Consider the following 19,994-nt stretch of genomic DNA (forward strand, 5'->3'; position numbering starts at 1 on the left):
CACCACCGTTAGAGAAACGGGGGAGAAAGAGAAGAAATACCTACACAGGCTCTTTGCTTTTTTTTTCCTTTTAGGTGTATGAAGCTTTACTGCGCTGTAGAAAAATATATATATATTACAGCGAAAGTGATTACAGGAAATCCTATTTTTTTTTTTTTTGTTACTAAATACCTATACATTATTCTGTCTCGGAATTGAATACAGTGTGTTCAAGCGGATCATACGGAACGAGAGTGTCGATAAAAGTGCCGAGCTTTTAGCGCGACAACTTGTGCATGAGGAGCTTAGCGGGAAATTTGCCGAGAACACTCGGTTGCTCGCTCGATTCCATCGCGAGAATTTATATCCACGGAAATGGATGCCCATCGGGCCACCACGAGCCATTGACTTTTGGAACTTTACCTCCTACTTGTTATACGCTCCCTGCGAGCGTATATATTTATACACATACATCTCAGGCGCGACATATAGACGTTTTGAAAATTTTGTAATTAACTTTGCGACGAAAATAAAAAAAAAAAAATATGCCTCGGGTATACGATCGTGAAAGCATATCAGCGGCAGCAACCTCGTTCGCTTTGGAAATATCGCGAGTCCCGCCTCGCTCGTTCGTTCCCGTTAATCGCACACGTCGCGATCCATTCCCTGGGCAAAAAAAGGAAAAAAAAAAAAAAAAAAAGGGCCCGACCGACCGGCAGCAGACTCCCATAAGTGCGTCAAGTGCACTCGTCAATCCCGAAATAAGCAGCGCAGCGGCGAGAGGGCTGCTCGCGTATAGGGGCACAATGGACTTTTCGGAGCGCGTGCGCGCGTTTGGTACCGAAAATAGCGGCGATTCCGAGAGTGCGGCCACGAGAGTAACGGCCGATAGTGCGTATATATATATACGGGTATTAATGGCTGATCCTCTATCCCCGTGGCTGCGACACGTACGCGTAATGCACACGCGATTAAAAATAGAAGGGAAAGAATAATAATAATAATAATAACAATAATAATAATAATGATGGTGATGGTAATACATGACCCTTGTTAATCTACAAGCATATATACGCTTATTTCCCGAGAAACGGGGAAGGTGTGTGTGTATATAGCTGACGGTAGATTTATTGCCGGCAAAGAGAGCATTGAAGGGCACAAGGTCTAATTTTAAGAGCAACATTCGTCGAGAGAGTTGTTTTTATATATATACGTACGGTTAATAGGATGTGCTCTTGCAACTTTGCAACATTATATGGCACCTAAAATGACGACAGAAATCGAATGCGTTGGACCGCGAAAAAAAAAGCCGAAAGTTTTCGGTGGAAGAAAACAATGCTGATCCACCTTTGAAACAAAGCCGATTTAAGCTACACATTTACGGGAGCGACAGGTCGCACCTAAACGTATATTACTCTCGCTAATTCCCTCTTGGCGCGACCTAGAAAAACTAGAGTACAAATAACCAAACCAACTCGCTTGGCAGCTATATACAGACTCTTGGACTATAGTACATGTATTTTCTCTCTGATATCTCGTTGCTGCGGCTTCCGCTTCCTGTCCGTGGCTCTTGATGCTGCTTCTATATACTGCTAGTGCACGCACACGCGAAATACAAGGCATACTCTAAGAATGCACCAACCGCTTGTTGTATTGTATATATGTTGGATCTGCTACTTTGCGGATGGCTATGGAGGGTAAACGTTAGCTGGAGCGAAGGGCTTTTAAAGGGAGCTATACACGTAACAACTAAACGTGACCACTCGTTTTGGTGCAACTTTTATGCATCCAGACATTGACGGATGACCATAATTTGCGTGATACAACTCCGTTTGACGCAAACTCTCTTGGATATACCAGTAATTTTAGCTACACCTGCTGTATGAATGATCCACGAGGTTGACACCTATCCCGGTCCTGACAATGTCACTGTCGCGCATAAAAAAAAAAAGTGCAAGTAAGGTTTCAGCCTCGCCAACGACGGCCCAAGCAATTCAACTCAATTACACATAGGCAGTCCGTACCTTGTTATTACCGTCAACTTGACAAATCCACGTCTCACTGATTCGACCGTAGCGAAAAAAAAAAAAAATTCCATCGATTCCAGTTCGTCCTAGTTTCGCGACGCCCCTTTTTTTCAAATCAGCCGATCCCCGGCCTACTTGTTTATACTCTACATACTTCGCGACAAAGGGAAGCCCCCGTCATCCTCACCTGGATCGAACCTGTACAATCTCACTCCGGTTGGCTCCGGTAGCTTCGGAAGCCAGTCATTTCCGTATACGCGGCATTAGACACCCTTTTTATTTGTTTCTCGGAAGCATCAGCGCGTAATTGAGTATTTTGCCGAAAATAAGGACCAAGAAAAACAAAAATGGAGGGAAAAAAAAAAAAAAAAGGATCGACGCGTGCTGTTTTTTGTATAACAAAGATGTATCGCGCGCACACGTAGGTGTACTTATAATATAAACACATGTGCCAAGAGGAAGTCAAAAGGCGTCGTATACGCACGAGTTTACTATTCCCCGGTGGGCACTTCCGTCGATTCGTTGCTGCTGCCCGGATATGCGCTTTTGCCGCCAACTAGTGACGCTATATATATATATTTATATTGCATATGTCTATAAATATACAATAGTAAGTATCGTATATTCCACTCTGTGCCGAGGAGGTACTCGCAAAGGAACTATACTCGACTTTTGTGCGCGTGCATGCCCACACGTTGTAAGTAAAAACACACGTACGTGCAGCTTTTGCTCCCTTTTACATGCTTTATACAGGGGAGCTATATATCGGGAAACGCACGTCCAGTTTATACTTGCTCATTCTTTGATTTGTTTCGTGCGACAATTTAAAACTGTTCCACCTGAGTATACATTATATTTTTTAATACATGAGGTGCTGTTTCTTTTTACAACTTTGGGGGGAAAAAAAAGTCCGTGAGAATAGCGACGATCGATTGTTCCTTAGGATGATGTGTAAAATAATTGTATGGCTTACTCACCATGGTGTAAAAGTCGACCTCCTTGTACGGGTTGACAGCTATCAGGATCGATCCCGTGTACGTCTGCGTATACATGTTTGTTAAGAAAATTTGCTTTTTTTTTTATATATATTTATTTTTTGTTATCTGCGTTTGAGAAAATAGTAAAAATTATAACAACCCCCCCTCCCCCAGGACAAAAGGGCATTGTAGGTATGATGTGCAAAAAACAGCTTACTATCCTTGCGTCCACGCATAAACGGTTCTTTTATACGTATCAATTACCCTGCACTATAGCCAATAAAAAATAAGCACCTTCCAACGTTCAATCGTGAATCATCCTTGTACGTGCATGACACAATTAAAGGGACGAAAATAATATAAGCATCAGCATACCAACACGGGACATTCCCACTATCAGCGAACAGCTGACCAAAAGCTATATACCCTCATGAATTATGCAAATTCGATCGTCAAACGAAACTAATCGGCAAAATCTACCCCCGAAGCTGAAACACAGCTACACGCATGTAAACCGACACACGCGTCACATTCAAGCACAAGTACACACCTATACCATGTGTCCCGTCCTACGAGAGCGAGCCGATCGAATTTAAGTATCGAGCCGTCGTCGTACCCACAGCTATAGGGTCGTTGCAACGGCGGTAGGGGCATAAAAACGAGCATTTACGACTATACGACTCTCGCGTGCACCCTACCCTCCGCCCTTATTCGCCAGACAATCGTTAGAGAGTAGTGCCGCACGAAATCATCCCCCATAGGATTTGAAGAAGGAGAGAGAGGCATCAGCAGCTCGCGCGTGACGTCACCGGCGCGTGCACGAACGGGGGGGGGGGTTGTTGCTCCGAAGGGATGACTCACGCTGTGGCCTATGTACATACAGTGGTAATGATGCGCGTTTGGCTCCCCACACGCTTACACCAGTGATGGTGTGCAGAATAAAAGGGGAAGAAGAAGCCGTGTGCGTGTGTATGTAACATCGATACCAACTGGTCGTTTAAACTGTTTCTCCTCCGAGGGGCTGAAATTTTGTCGCGCGAAGTCGAGAGGATTCGTTTAACGTGCGGCTGGTGCGTGTACTCTGAAGTGCAAGGTTGCCTTTTTTTTTCCACTGTTTTTGCTCGAGTTGAGTATTGAATTTCTCAATCAGCTGATGGGGTGTAATGCTTATATACATTTACAGGCACTTTTCAGAAAATTAGAAGCGAGTAACAGCATAATATGTCAGGGTGAGGACGATGGTTGCAATATAATTGAAAAAAAAAGGATTGCGTGAAATTTTATTTTTTATTTTTATTGTAGAGAAACCTGTATGTGAACGTGACTCATGGATGATTTAAAAATCATTTCTTTTTTATCATTTGGTCCACACACAGAATGTTTTCCTTCAACAGTCCCTGGAGAAGGTAATAAAAGGTAGATGTTTGACATTGATGAATAAGCGACCGAAAAAACAAGTCTACCGTTCGAATCGAAGAAAAAAAATTTGCTCTGGAAACGTTATTGAATCGCATCCAAAAATCTACTTGTCATTTGGGTCGAAAAAATACAACCCGCTCGCGCCCTGCAAACGCTCAGCAAACATTTTTTTGATTGTATGCTAATACTTTCCTATACGTTTCAAACAGGAAAAATACTCGTTTGTCGGAGTACCCAATTTTTTTCATTTCCAAACAAATACAGACCCAAATGAACGAAAAAACGTCCCCATTCGTTACATCCTCGCGGCAAATGGAATAAGTTTTTTTTCCAATACAGCTTTTTGGAATACTGTAAGCTTATCTGTAGGATATTGGAGAAACGAATACTTGATCGTTTTACGTATGGCCCAAGTCCCACGGATTAAAAAAAAAAAAATGTTTTTTTGTTATTTTCATGATCACGAAATACCGTACTTTTCGCGATATCTGCATTATTTACGTAAAAATGAGCGATTTGAAGTTTTGTTTTATTATTCTCAATTAAAAAATATTAAACTCAAAGGATAGCCATGGGTATACACGTCTCGCAATGTACATCTGGATAATATAAAATGCGAAAAAAAAAAAAAAAAAGGGAAAAATACATGAAAGAAAGTTCATGCCAACAATCTGCACAGGAGTGAAAGAAAAACTTGGCAATACCGAGGAATCAAGGGGGGAAAAAAAGAAGGACACAGCATCAACAGCAACATGAAAGAAGCACATACACATAGGTATATCGATAAATAGCGCAACGCGCTCTTCCCTCTCGCAGCTATATATACAGCTCGACCCAATTCCGAGGCGATACGTCAAATCGACGGCTCGGCAAACACGCACCGTAACCCCCTCAGCTATATTATAGATACTATATCATGCGCATCGTATAAAAAAAGTCCCCTTTTTTTGGCCTTATCTATGCGTACATGTACATTACAGATTAAGGCTCGCTGAGATTTTCGGGTGTATTGCGTCACCGTGATACGCATACACACACCCAGGGATGTCTTCATATGAAAACGCTACACACCATATGCACATAGCGAGTACTTATCTTTGAATGTGAATAACGTACGATGGACATAAACAAACGCTCCCTTTTCAATCAACTACCGTTGCATAAATAATTGAAGCGACCCATATTATGCACTGATGTCGCCCAACGAGGGGATTAACGAGGACGCATCCCCGGTGACTCGTGCTAATTGTGCGCTCGTCGCGCGATGTATATGTCACGAGTATAGGTACATCATTAACCCTACAATGAAGATTCAAGCGACTCCGCGTTACCTTTTACTTGCTCTGAAAGATTTTAAAAAAACAAAAACAAAAAAGGAAGCGAGAGGGTGAGATTTCATTTTTTTTTTTTCCCAACGAAACACGATCCACACCCAAAGTGCACATGGAAAGGGGAGGGGGGGGAGGCTTGGGAAATCGATTTTTGCCTACTCGGCCTGGAATCCCGAGCTAACGCGCGCCCCAACAACGAGAGTGCATGAAGCAGTGCCCCCAAGTAGGTGTAGGTATACCTATACTATCTGCAGCGCGAGAGGATACAAGTATACACACGATGCACCGTACCATTCAATACACTTGCGTCGTTTCCCCATTAACCCCCTTTTTTTCCATCCTCCTCCTCCTCCTCAACCCTTCGACGACGATACCCACGTTAGATCAAACACGCGAGAGAGAGAGAGAGTAACGGGTACACGCGACGAGCCAAAGCCGATAATGCCTTTTCTAATCCCATTTTCACGCTGTATACGATGTCTAATGCGGCTTTTATACGCGAGTAACTCATTACACAGAGTTACCTATATATATTAGGTACATACAAAGCAAACCAAGTGCGGGATGACGTGTTTATGCTCATGTGGGCGTTCAGCTCCGATGGGAAGATAGACGTCGTCGTTGCAAGTTACAACAGTACATATATATATAACACGCGCAGTGCTTCCAACGAGAACGTGCAATTTGTGCATACCTACTTGCGAAAATTGCGAGATGACACGACGATGTATAGGGACAAATCGCGGAATACCTGCATGTACACCGCTTTCATCTCCGGGGATGGTTGCAAGTGCATCGGGTTTATTTATTTATTTTTTTTTTTTTTTTGCGTTAGATGAACGCGTGTACGAGGTACGTTGCAAAAAATGGCTTAAATTTATTTTACACGCCCATCGACACCTATACATAAGGATATAAACACGAACGTTATTCACACGCGTGTTATACTTATACGTACCGTTAGATTACAAGGTAAAGTTTCAAATGACCCCCATACATAAATATTTATATATACGTGCACCTACGAGTGTACATACGTATCAATGCGATTAAATATACATCGGCCCGAAAGTATTGACGTTCCTATAAGCATCGATGAAAAATACAAATACCCGATACCTATATACTTGCGTGTGTTGATATTGAGGGACTTTTGGCCTCCCCAACTTGTATAATTGTCGTAAAAAAATGCCATTAGCGCTAGTACAATATCCTTTGAAAGCTCTTGCATCCAATGATTAAAAGTATCCAAAGTGTATCAAGAACACGTGTGCACATGAGAAGGGGAAAAGAGGTTTAAATTCTCACAAATCTCCCTCCACCGCGTATTAGGGTATATACGGTCCATCAGGGGCTAAGCATTTACCTGCAGGCTCCCGCGCGCCTGTCCATCATCACCACGGGTGTATGACCCTCGCGCGTGGAAACTATCAAATTAGTCCCCTCGGTCCAGCCTCGGATACATACACGCACTCTCAACTCTGACGGGGGCTTGATTTCGTTATTGAGTTGCATGCGTGTGTGTGGATGCGATCGAGTTATCGGTAAATAACCACTCGCTAGCCGACCCGATGGCCATATATATATATACTTTTTAATCGAATATAGCAGCCGGAGAGCTGTGTGTGTGTGTACGTACGAGTATTTATCGATCGGCTGTACTTGAGGGGCTTATATCATGGGTATGCTTCGTGAAAGATGATTCGTTTTGCTACAGAGGTAGAAACAAAGGAGGAGGAGGATGATGGCTCGGTATTGCCGGTATATTATACCTGTACGTGATTTTTTATTGATTGCTTTATAAGCTTGGGTATATATAGGTTTGCTTCCGTGGGATCGTGATTTGACGCAATTATAGATAAAAAATATAGAGTTCCGCGAGAGATGGATTATTTGCTGGTGATTATTATAATTCACTGTTCCGTATATACATCGATCTACATGGTTACTTTTATGAATTATAGGTATAACTATGTGGTGGTAAAATTGAAATTTTTATATTGAATCAAACTTGATTTTTTTGTGGTACTTTGATACTTTAACATATATATTTTTTTTTTTTTTTTACCAAACGCCAAATGAGACTTGATGGTTGTGCAAATAAAAGTGTCTTTCCTATATCGAAAACTGTTTTTTTAGCTATATTTGTATACAGATAATGTATACGAACAAGTAATAGTTTATCGTTAAAAAAAAGACACGTTCCTAATGGGACGAAATGTCCTCATGGACACTTTGATAAATACCCTATTGCGTGACTTGACTTGGATAATTTAAATACAAGACTTATACACGAGGAAACATCGCAGCCCCAGAAATGTCAACCATATCCCAACACACGTCGTTGTGATTAATCAAGTTGTTGATATTTGTACCACACTATATATACGCCCACAATTCGTAATATTTTTCCTCTTGTTAAATGCAACGTATAAACACGCTCACACATTTCAATCGAAAAAATGCACTATACCCCCAGCTTTCTTTTAATTATAATCCGTGTGAAATCATACCAAACCCCGATTTAGCCCTCCTCCGTATCTCTGTATACTGATTTTAAACGCTCATCAGCTCAGCTCTCACCCCACCCCTAATATGTAAAACGAACAATCAGCTCCTCGTTTTCTCGCAAAAAAAAAAAAAAAAAAAAAAAAAAAAAAGTTCGCAACACTTTGCTCTCAGTAATAACAGCCCTTCATGTAACAGACGCCCTCGACAATTTCACAGACGATTGTCTCTATAGCCAGACGCGGCGGCTCGGGACGCGAGATAGGCATCCAGAAACGCCGAAGAGGAAATAGGAAGCGTGCATCGGGTACAGGGGGAGTAACGCGTGCAAGGGATAATTCCGCGAGAGAGATAGAGAGGAAGCAGCTTTCAACGAGGAAGAAAGGGCTCTCGACTTCAGCGCCGGAGAGGTATAAGGGCATAATGACGACGGAGGCGGATTACGCGTTGTTATACCCCGTTCTCCCGCAGGATAGGTATATATATGTATACACAATGTATGCACTCAAGGGGAGCTCTGTCTTTTCTCGCTCCTCCCTCGTTTGGCTTCTGTTGATCTCACGGGCGCCAACCTCGGATCGGGTGGATGTGCTCGCTGTGTCTAACCCGTAAGTCCATTCATCCAAGCCAGAGACGCGGAAGGTCTATTCTTCTTCCTCCACCTCGTCCTTCTTTCGTTCCTCTTTCTCTCTCTCTTTATCTAAAACGCGTCAACGCACGTAAACATACATTATAACAGCGCGTCCGACACTACGAATGCTCCCCGGTCGTGATCGCGCGTACAAAAATACCCCAACATCGGATCAGGGAAAGGCTAGGGAAAAAAAAAAAAAAAAAAAAAAAAAAAAAAACAGTAGGCAGTGATGTTCGTCGAAAGCCAAGGTTCACTGTCCACGCGACCAAAGTACATATATACATATACCTACTGCCAGTCCGAGTCAAACAAATTACGTACATCCCGCTGACGCGTCGTTTCCGCGCACGCGAGCTTTCCTTCTCCACCTACGCGAGCTATATAGGCTATCAACCAAGAGCATTTAGAAAGAGCGCGGTAACGAGTCGTTACAACTACCGAGTCTTGTGACATATCTTTTTTCTTTTGTCCTTTTTGTTGGGGCCAAGTGGAGCATTTCTTCCTCGTTATGATATTGCGAGGGAACGGAGCCGTGTATACTTATACTCAGAGGGGCAGAGGCTTCATCTTCTGTACTTTTTACTTGATGGTGCAAGCACGAGGATAATCACTGGTTACCCTATATAAAACAGTGTTTTGTACAACAGTATTTCATCTGGATCGTACGGGTAAAAAGGATGCGCAAGAGATGCGGGTCTTGTCTGGGGATGAGATGTGGTGATAAACCCCTTGACGATGAGTGTGCGTGTAGATCGGTCGCTCGAGTGAGCCCACCATTGACGCGGAGGAGGAAAGGGATGGCTGATTGATCTTGCGAGCCATCGACTTTCATATGTATTATATATACGACATGGTTACCCAGTATGGCTGATAAAATGATTATCAGATCTCTCACCGTTGCGACGGTCTCGTTCGACCGGCTGGGAAATTATTGCATATCCTGGCAGGGAAATCAAGGGGTGTAGTATAGGTATATACATCCTTGTCTCAATCGGGGTTGAATTAAGGCCACCATCCGGTATATATTGAACCAAATCGAGGCGTGCGGTTCATATCGACATCTGCTGGGCGAATCTTTTTTTTTTCTCTCCCAATATAAACATCATACCAATGTACACCTATAATACATATGTACAGGTACACACGGTTTATTTTTTCATATATTCACGTATAGAACCGATAACCTTTCATCGGAGCAGTACCCTTTCACCCGTAAGGAGGGCGACTTTTCGGCATTTGTACACACACACACGCGCGCGCGCGCGTATACGTACATGTAACTACTTGTGTATACATATATAGGGATATAGGCTGCATATCACGGGACGAGGAGGCCGAGACGCAAGATGAATGAGTCTGAGGCTGATATTGCATATATATTCATGATACTACGGTGTGTATGTATACACGAGTAGGGGATGGTTGTTGCCGAAACGGTATACGCGCTCTTCGCTGCTCATGTATACACATAATTATACGTACACCCATACAGTGTGTATAACTGTGTATAATATAGCCAGCTGACTGTAATACGCTCGTGTACCGGGGCTGTCTCCATGGCAACCCACACACACACCCGGGGATAGAGAGAGAGAGAGAGAGAGACCGGGCCACCGCCGACCCACCCCAGACCTATACTCTCTCTTCTTCTTCTCCGCTGCCTGCAAAATTCATATCCTGTGCGGGTCTTACATTTTTTTCTTTTCCCTTGATGCTTCTTCGTTTTCTCGCGGGACGTCGTTTTTTTTTTTCGTGAAAAATCAACGTGGGAGGGTGCAGCTCGTGGTTGTGGTTGGCCTGGCGCTCTTCAAAGAGGGTCGTATCGATAGCGGGAAAGTAATTATCGGGATGGACCCACTCCCTCCCCCGCGTACAGGGATAAAGCGAGAGTGCAGTAGGTTTTTTTTTTACGTGATTTAGCGCTTTTCTCAGTCTCGACACAAACAATTGTTGCAGTGCTGCGTAGCTCAAAGGAATGTTTTACTTACATCTCCCCGTTTGTTTCTTTTCTTTCTTTGTTACACGATATCATTCGTCGCTCCTCTATACTAAACCACCATCAAATATCTGTCATTACTGTAAATGCTAGTTTACCTACTACTTCATAAAAATGCACAAGATTTTTTTTTATAATAACTACATCGATGATTCATCAGCTCTATTAGTTTCAGCAATTTGTTTGTTTGTTTTTTTTTCTTTATCAAATGATTGGCACAGTGAAACTTGTGCGTCCTGCAGTTTTTTTTGTACATGCTGTGATTACAACTTTTCGATACTGTATACGATTATATATAGAGACAAAAAGTTGATGAGCCATCGATTTCGTGCTTTTTCAAATGGTTATCATAGTGTCTTTGCTGTGAGGGGAGGTTTTGTAAACTCGTAGAAAATTCAAACAGCCCAGCGGTACACGAAAAAGTGCGCCATTCGGGCCAGCTGCTGTGATTTACATCGACCCAAAAACTTAACCAGCGCGCACCTGCGTGGGTCGCTTCTTTTTCGTTCTCTCCCCTCGTTATTTTCCTCTCCTCTGCAGCTCTAGTGCACTAAAGCCCACTAACCCTCGGCCACCCGTGCCTATACGTACACATACACACGTGCACCTACTCGACAAAAAGTCGACACTTCTCGTGTATACCTGATGGGGCTCGACTTGGGAAAAATCCCGCTTACGTCCGCGTGTTCTATAAGCAACTTGTGTATACGTATCACATCAGCCCAAGGTGGAGTGATGAAAAGTAGGTTCTTTAAACATCCGAGCGCTACTTCCCTATTTTTTTTTTTTTTTTTTTTTTTTTCGTTTCCAACAACCCCAAATACTGGAACGAACGAACGCGTTTAATCAAATAATCAAAGCAAGATGTCTATACATGAATTGATTGCGATAAATTTTTTTTTTTTTTGTTCTTTCAAAAAGGATACGTAAATCTCGTCCCGACTGTAGCGAACCTGGAGGTTGCGGTTGATGCCGACCTCGTCGATGTCGCTGATGACCGTCATGTCCGGCACCCCCAGCTCGGGGCTGCACCCTGAAACATAAAGTTACAATGTTGACATAAGACTTGCTTAAATCAGAATATTATGTGGGTGCGCGTGAAAGGGTAAATTTGATTTATTCAAAGCTCGCTTGGCTTACTCGACTCTGGTATACGAGTAATTAAAAGTTCCCGGGCCGCGAGAGTATAAGCAGCCAGTATAAACTTGTTGGCTCATGGGGTAGTAAAATTAGACGCTTCGTCGAGGCATTTGTGTTTCATCAAATATGATAAAATACCCACTGGTGATGCCACTGCTGTTTTTTAACTTTTGGGTCCACAGGGATGGATCGGGGGTATGTACCTTTTCAATCTATTTTTGTGGAGCCAAGGGCCAAACTAAGCGAGTCTTAAAAAAAAAAAAAAAAATCTATTTTCAACGAAATTCTTTTAAAATAGGATACGACAATTTACAGAAAAAAAATGAAAAAAAAAAAAAAAAACTATCTAGCTATGTGTACCACCACCATCATCATCACAAGAGCGAGAGACATCAAAAGGGATAAAAGCAACGGGCCGTGCGTGGAGCACTGCACAAAGTAAATACAGTTACGTACAAAGAAGAAAAAAAGGAGGTTACCAATGAAAAGGAACATCAGTGGCGAGAGCAAATCCGACAAGTGTATAGGTATACGATGTGTATATGCAGGTATAAAATAAAAAAAAAAAAGCTCACGCACGTGACCGCAACCATGCAGCTGATGATCGTCATCCACTGGACGCGGGCGCGTGCGCTTACGTATATAGGTATATGTATGGGGGCGCAGGTGCAGAGTTAAGCACCTGCGTGTACCAGCTGCTGTAGCCATATACGTATACACTTGGACGAGAAGGAAGAAAGGAAGGAAAAAAAAAAAAGAAATAGTCGCAGCAGCGTAGATATATATACGGACGCTCCCTCTCGACGAGTGTACCCATATATACTCAATCTGTATTTTTAATATAGGGGAAGAAAACCGGAGGAGAGAGTGCTGACGCTGATCTTTGTGTGCATGCGTGCGCGTACGTAATGCGAAGAAATCCCAAACCAAGGCCACGCGCCGGCGGCAGTGGCAGCTTGGCGGACACGTGTCATCTCTCATTTTATTTTTTATTTTTTCTTTATCTCCCTTTTTCGTCCCTGCTGATGATTCGTTCACGATTTATTCCGAGTAAGTTGTAAACAGTCTGCGATTTTTAACCCCTTTTTTTTAAGAAGGGGGTGAGTCGAAGCTGCATGTAAGCCCGTGCGTGGATTGAAATGTGCTTGTCGAATTATCGGGGGGCGTGCCTTTGACCGATAGTAGCAAAAATCGGTTGCATGGAAATTGCTTTTTGGTGTTCTCGGTTGTACACATAACACAAACATTCATATTGCAGTAGAAGTAATCAGATAAGTTTTTTCGTCATAGATTATTAATTCACCAGTGAACTCAAGTGTGACAAAAATTACACGTTCAAGGTATTATAGTTGAAATCAACCTATACCGATGCTGCAAGCATTGCATTACACTGTTCACTTTACTAAGCTCTTGCCACTTGTGAGAAAAACTATTGAATTTTTTTTTTCTTCTTTTTTTCCTATCGACAACCTTTCGACGCAATGAAAATCGGTCAAGTAATCTTCCAACCGCTCATCCATATCTTATACGTATTGATGCATTTTATCAGACATTTGGGGGGTTCATGTATAAAAATTTAAATTGCATTAAAATAAACAATTCAGATCCATACGGTGTTCATATATGTATATGTATAGGTGGTTTTTCACGACTATACAGTCAATACAAATGCGCTTCTGGACGTTACCTGTGCAGATCGAAATATACGTATATATACTTAGTTGCAAAAATCGGTATTCTAAGGGCGATGGCAAAGCCTGCACACGTGTGTGCTCCTCTCGCTATGTTATATACACGGTATGAGGCGTTGGGTTTGCTCGAGGATTGCTGCGGCGTCGCCGTCGCCGTGAGTGATGAATTTTAAACTCTGACGGGTTACTTGGAACTAACGTATAGTGCACGAATAGTTTCTTTTTTTTTTATTTGTTCAACCGAAGCTTTGCAAATAAATTAATCCAGCCGGCACGAGAAGTTTATTTACATTTGGCTCGTCTTTTCCCTAAAAATGCTCATTCCCTGCGGACCACAAAGAAGTGCTGCCACGCGGATTACACGTATACGTGATTGATTTCATGGTATGAAATTTTGCAAAAAAAAAAAAAAAAAAAATCGTGAATAAACAATTATACATGTCAAAATGTCAAAGTGGCAAAATAATTGTGCAACTTTTTATTTAACTTGCAAAATATGGGATACGAAGTATCAACGTACCACTCGTTGATTGTATGTTATAAGTTATTATTGCAAAAAATATGCAATTGGCAATAAGAAGGAAAAGTGACACAAATCACCAAAGGATAGTACAAAAATTCCAACATATCCAACATATACCCAATTAAAATACTATAAAAATTGAGATACATAACAAAAAGCGTAGATCGGCGTAATTTCCAAGCTCGTGTATAACTTACACAAGACTTTTTCAATGATTCCCACGAAAGTGTTGCCATCGTCAATGAACAACATTAACTCGTAACACACGTAACTCGGACAAAGACGGGGGTAACCTCGAGCTTTCCCAAAACAATTACAATCCCACCATAAAACTGGAGCAGAATAATTTGTATCGAAGCAAAAAAAAATTTTGCATCGTAAAAGCGGTAATAAGTATACATACAAGTATACGAGCTGCCCTGCACCCACAGAGAGAGAGAGAGATAGAGGCGATCGGTATATATACGAGTGCGGCTTACACTTTTGTGTCCCCTTGGTTTCCCCCTCGCGTCGTCAAAAGCGTTGGCTTCCGCGCTTTATTCTCCTTGCCCAACCTCCCACAACACACGTATACATAGTAAGTATATACGGGGTCACGATATGCACGTGGTGCATAAGGCTACGGTGTAAGTACATTGTGCAGTCACAGAGCCAACTATACTATATGTATCAGCACCAAGTCGTGATCTCTCCTCTGGCTCTCCTGTACACGGTTTGGCGTTTCGTTATCGCTAAGGTCGGATCGCCATCCGTTTCCCGCAAACGTATATATATATATAGCTATACGTGCATATACACTCCAACATATATGGGACAGCGTATACGTGTATGTCATGTAAATAGGTACACCTACAAGCGGACAGTAAAGGTATATATAATAATACGTAGTGGCAACAGGATGTAACCCCCTTCGCTAATGTATTATAATAATGATAATAATAATGTGTAATGCGCAACAAACATCTATAATTCATCGTTTTTCTTTTCCCCCGTTTCTTCTTCCTCTATATGTGCTCTATATACCATTATATACCACAAGCTCATATAGCTGTCATCTTTGTGTATATTATACCTACTTTGTTTCCTTTATCTGCATGACCAGTTTTTGTATCTCCCCCGCAAAAGTATACGCCAACTGTACTGAGATAGCTACAATTTTTTTTTTTTTTTTTTTTCTTTTTTTTCTTTCATCTTGCGTAATTGCAGCGTCGGGTTTTCTTTGATAAGACGCGGTAACTTTTCCCCCTTTGTTACATGGGGCTACGGGTCGATTATAAAAATGGTTTATGGTAAGTAAGTGGACCTCAAAATATATTATCTCTAAATATGACGATTACGAGGCTATAAAATGACTTTATTATTATTCAAAAGCGTTTCCGGCAGGCGGACACCGTGCAAAAACAAATCTTCACCTCTCTCTCTCTCTCTCCTCTGTTTCCCTCAAAATCAATCCTATACTTACATTTCTGGGTTTTCCCGCTTGTTATCCTCTTCAACGAAATATCACTGGGGCGTAATATTCATTACAGCACAATAAAATGTACACAATTTCTTAAGAGGATTAACAGTGCTAACACCGGCCCTATATTTCAATATACATACCTAAATGTATATATTTCATAAAATAAAAGTATACATAGAAAATACTATTCATTTATTAGCTAATAAATAACATGAAATTTACGCATTTTTAACAAAGAAAACAGTGCATAATTATAATAACGCGTGTAGTCCGTTCAATTGTCAACATAATTTCTTTTGTTCGTAATTCAATTGATTTTAATATAAATTATTATGGTACGAATATGGCAAATTCCAGTATATATTAAAAAAATAATTGGCAGTCAATGAAAGTGTGAAAAAAAATTAAGAGGCAAATCCAAAATTTTTTTCATCAGTCCTCCATAAATATAAGTCACAATTAACCAGTCCCCCAAAACGTAATGTATAATCTTATCAGGTCAAGCTCCGTATGGGCACGCGTCACTGTCAGCACAACGCACTCAACATCACCAGAGCAAGTGAAACCAACACAACAAAGAGAGAGAGAGAGAACCCTCTCGATTAAAAAAAAAAAAAAAACAAATCTAAAGTACAAATCTAGCTAGCGCCCATTGACTTTAATCCCCCACTGCATAGGGGGACTCGATTGAAGAGTCCACTGTGGCGTCGCGATGCGTGTATATGTGTGTAGGAAGAAAAAAGGAGAGCGCGCGAAAAATTAAGCTCTCCGTTTCGCGGCCGAGTGCCACTTGAGAGAAAAGAACTGTGTGTACCTACGTACAGTATAAACGCGTGCGGGGGAATAAAAGCACTTGCCGTATACTTGGAGGGGGAAAAAAAAAGAAGAAGAATAAGAAGAAGGAGGGCAAAGAAGGAAGATAATGCACACCCGCGTGCGTGGGTATAGATGAATGTATATTATACATGTAAGAACTCACGCGACGACAACCCCCGTATCAGCATAGCCCTGATGCAGGGGGAGACTAAACACTCGCTTTGCCCTCCAAGTCTCCGGCACAACCACCCAACCGAGGACCAATTATACTTATTTTCCCCCGCGTCAACTTCCGCTAAAAAATATGCATGTCCCTATGTATACAAAGATACTGCGGCGAACCCTTTCCCCCTATATTTTGCTACTCTCTGGTGGCTGTGTTTCTCCAACGGGCGCTCCTGAACCTGTATTGAGAACACCTATATGCCGTTTTTTTTTTTTTTTTTTTTTTTTTAGGGTAAAAGGGGACACTCGGGTTGCACCAGTTTGCGGTCACGCTCGGTTTTACCGCGATCGTACATTTATTATGAATCGCGCGCGTGGTGACAGTGACGAGGGGAGGGGGGAAAAAAAAGGGTGTATTTAGTTGGGTCAAGGGCCCGTTCTTTTCGTTTCCTACATACGTCGCTCATCGCAAACACAAGCGCGCGTACCGTTTTCCACTGCTGTATGTTTTTTTTACAGTCGTGAGATCGCAAGGAGATTTTCGAGGATTTTTTTCTTCCTCCAACCAAAAAGTAGGGCCTCCGATGATAATCTGCGCGACGTCGAATTTTTTCATGCATGAAACGCAATATGTCGCACACGTGCGCATAATATTATGTGTGTTTTATGGAAATACGCGCGAAGCCGCGATCGAGGGACGGGAGAAATCCGATGCCGCGCGTACAATACACACGTGTGTGTACTATGTAGAAGCAGGTGTGTGTCGGGCCTTTCGGTAGGGTTTGCTACGCGAGCTGAGCTGTATAGGAACGTCGGCAGCAATTTTTCCGCCGACTACCGAGTAAGTATATCCTCGATGATGATGGTGACTATGCTTACTGGGTACCTAATATCACCACTGCATTCTCAATTTTCCCTGACGCTTTGACTTTTCTCGTTCGGGAAGGTACTTAATCACACGCGCCTATAGCACGCAGCTACCGAGTATATTAAAAGACGCTATGGTATATCTCGTCCCCTCTTTTATTTCATTTTGCCGCATAAGGTGAATATATATTTCTTTTTTTGGGTTTCATTGCGCCACGCTTTTCGGCTTCTAATTTCGTATAGCCGGTAAATTACTACATTGCACGTTTATTAACACCCGAAATAAAGGCGAGGCCCTTTATGTTTCCTCCTCTCCTCCATCTCGGGGGCGGTACATTTTAGTCTTTTTCCACTGACCAAACTATTTCTTTTTCTCACCCCCTCCCCCTTCCTTTTCCAGCTGCATGTACAAAAAAGTGGCGAGATTCATACACTCGGTGTACCGTGTAAGCAGAGGACAAACCAGCGCAAAAAGTAGTGATTAATCGTATAAGAACGGAGAAAAACTGCAGGGTGTGGGGTATATAATATGCACTGCAGCCAGTAGTCACGAGTTCGAGAGTAGGTATTTATGGTGCGTGTAAACGCGTAGGCGAATCCAATGTATTTTATATACGTAGCTACGTCGAGAGAGCGCAGCTTGAAACGTTTCGCCGATCTCGGGAGAAAAAAAATATGTATAGGTATATGTGTATGTATATATAATATATTATTATACACAAGGGCCCTCTTCCTCGCGAATCTCCACGGTCATTGTCTATCGGCGCTTTCTGGACCTTTTTTTATTCCCATTCCCTCCCCCGTTTATTTACGCACGCGCATATACACGACTCGTTATTTGCACGCCGCCAAAGCCCTCCCCCTCCCCCCCCCCCGCTGCTACTACTCCGCGACCTTCGCCCGCACTCGCTTGTTCTCTTTTTTCCCTCGTTGCTTCCTTTGAGCATTTTGTCTCCTCTCTCTCTCTCTCGGCTTTTATTTATTTTTTCTTTCTTTCTCGGGGAACTGGGCGACAGACAGGCACACGCCTTGTCTGCTGATGCTGTCTTTCCGCTCGTCCCTGCGGTGCGTGTGTGTATATTTGTACGGGGGATCGCTGAAATGTGTCTTTGCGTCTTTTTGTACGCGGACGAAGGAGAATAATTCGGGTTGTGAAATGTATGGACATGATGCGGGAGTTTGCGGGTCTAAGCGCTGCGAGTGCGTTACACGATGCCGAAAAATTTCCAAAGGATAGATGGATTTTTTTACTCGAAAAACGAGGCAAGTATACGTAGAAGCTCGAGAGTGGCTTGTTTTACTGCACGTATACTTCCGTATCTATATATGTGACTCGAGTGGACAAATTTTCTGTATGCGTGACGGTAATTGAAGAATTTACTTTAAAAAAAAAAAAAGTTGTTGACTTTAATTTCATCACAGCTGGAATACGTTAGTGCGTGTACTTACGCATCGCGTGATAAACTATATAGTAAATCATACAAAAAAAAACACGTTTCGATGAAACTGGCCTTTTATTTAAGTAATAATTACGAGAGACATTTAACATTTTACCTCGTATATGAGGGGGAAAAAAAAAGGATTTCACGAATGAGAACGTATGTGATTATTATTTGTAAAAAGGCCATGCACGCATGTACAACTTACTGGGTGATAAGTTGGATTTTTAATAAACCCATGCGCAATATGGAGAAAAAAATGTTTAAACGCATCCAAGTGTCATCGAAATGGTTATACATAACATTTACGTGGATAAGCGGAAGCTTGGGAACAAGGACCGAGCACGAGAGTTTTTTTTATGTATAATCGTAAAAATAATAATAATAAACTGTTGCTGCTGCGGCAAAATAAACGTATATATTTTAATAAATACAACGTATAAATGGAGCACGTGGCAAGGGGCTTGCGAAATCATGCCAAAAAGTGCAGCCTCGTCATGATGCATCGCACACAAGTTAAAACGTAAAAAGGGACAAAGGAGCGTTTTGCAAGCTGTATATCAAGTACCTATACGTAGTAAATCGACTAACCCAGTTAAGCCGAATCTCGTTCGCAATTTGTTTTCTTTCTTTTCAATGCATCCTCGAATAAAATTAAAAAAAAAAAAAAAAACACTTGCGCAAACGTACCCCACTTTCCATCCATCCTATATAAGTATAAAGTACGAGCGATGAAATTCATGTACACACTTTTCTCCGCAAAGGAGTAAGCGAAATTTCGCAGTATCGAGGTGGGAATTTTTTATTTTTTTTTTATTTTTTTTTTTTTCTCACAACAATGAAATACATAATGACCCCCGTATCAAAATTAAGTGTCTTTTCAGGCGGGTAAGGGAAAAGGGGAAGGAAAAAAAGAGCGTATCCGTCAGACCACGATTTTCACACGCAAAGGAGTGTGGAAGGATAAGGGGAAAAAAAAGAGGAGGAGCCGAGTCAAGCTTCCGCAGTACAGTCGATAGG

General features: G+C 42.0%; 1 protein-coding gene across 1 annotated transcript in view; it reads right to left on the bottom strand.

Annotated features, from left to right (window-relative positions):
- Positions 1 to 19,994, bottom strand: part of Myo81F (unconventional myosin 81F) — a 48,411-nt gene that overhangs the window by 15,162 nt on the left and 13,255 nt on the right. The window contains exons 2-3 of the mRNA XM_089591759.1: positions 11,798 to 11,904; positions 2,984 to 3,046 (exon numbers count right to left, since the gene is read on the bottom strand). Coding sequence (XP_089447885.1) covers positions 2,984 to 3,046; positions 11,798 to 11,904 — 170 coding nt within the window. The remainder of the gene's footprint in view (positions 1 to 2,983; positions 3,047 to 11,797; positions 11,905 to 19,994) is intronic.

Source organism: Copidosoma floridanum, unplaced genomic scaffold, assembly GCF_036245765.1.
Source record: "Copidosoma floridanum isolate Cflo_tuat_1 unplaced genomic scaffold, Cflo_Japanese_pri ptg000013l, whole genome shotgun sequence".
NCBI classification, from domain to species: Eukaryota; Metazoa; Arthropoda; class Insecta; order Hymenoptera; family Encyrtidae; genus Copidosoma; species Copidosoma floridanum.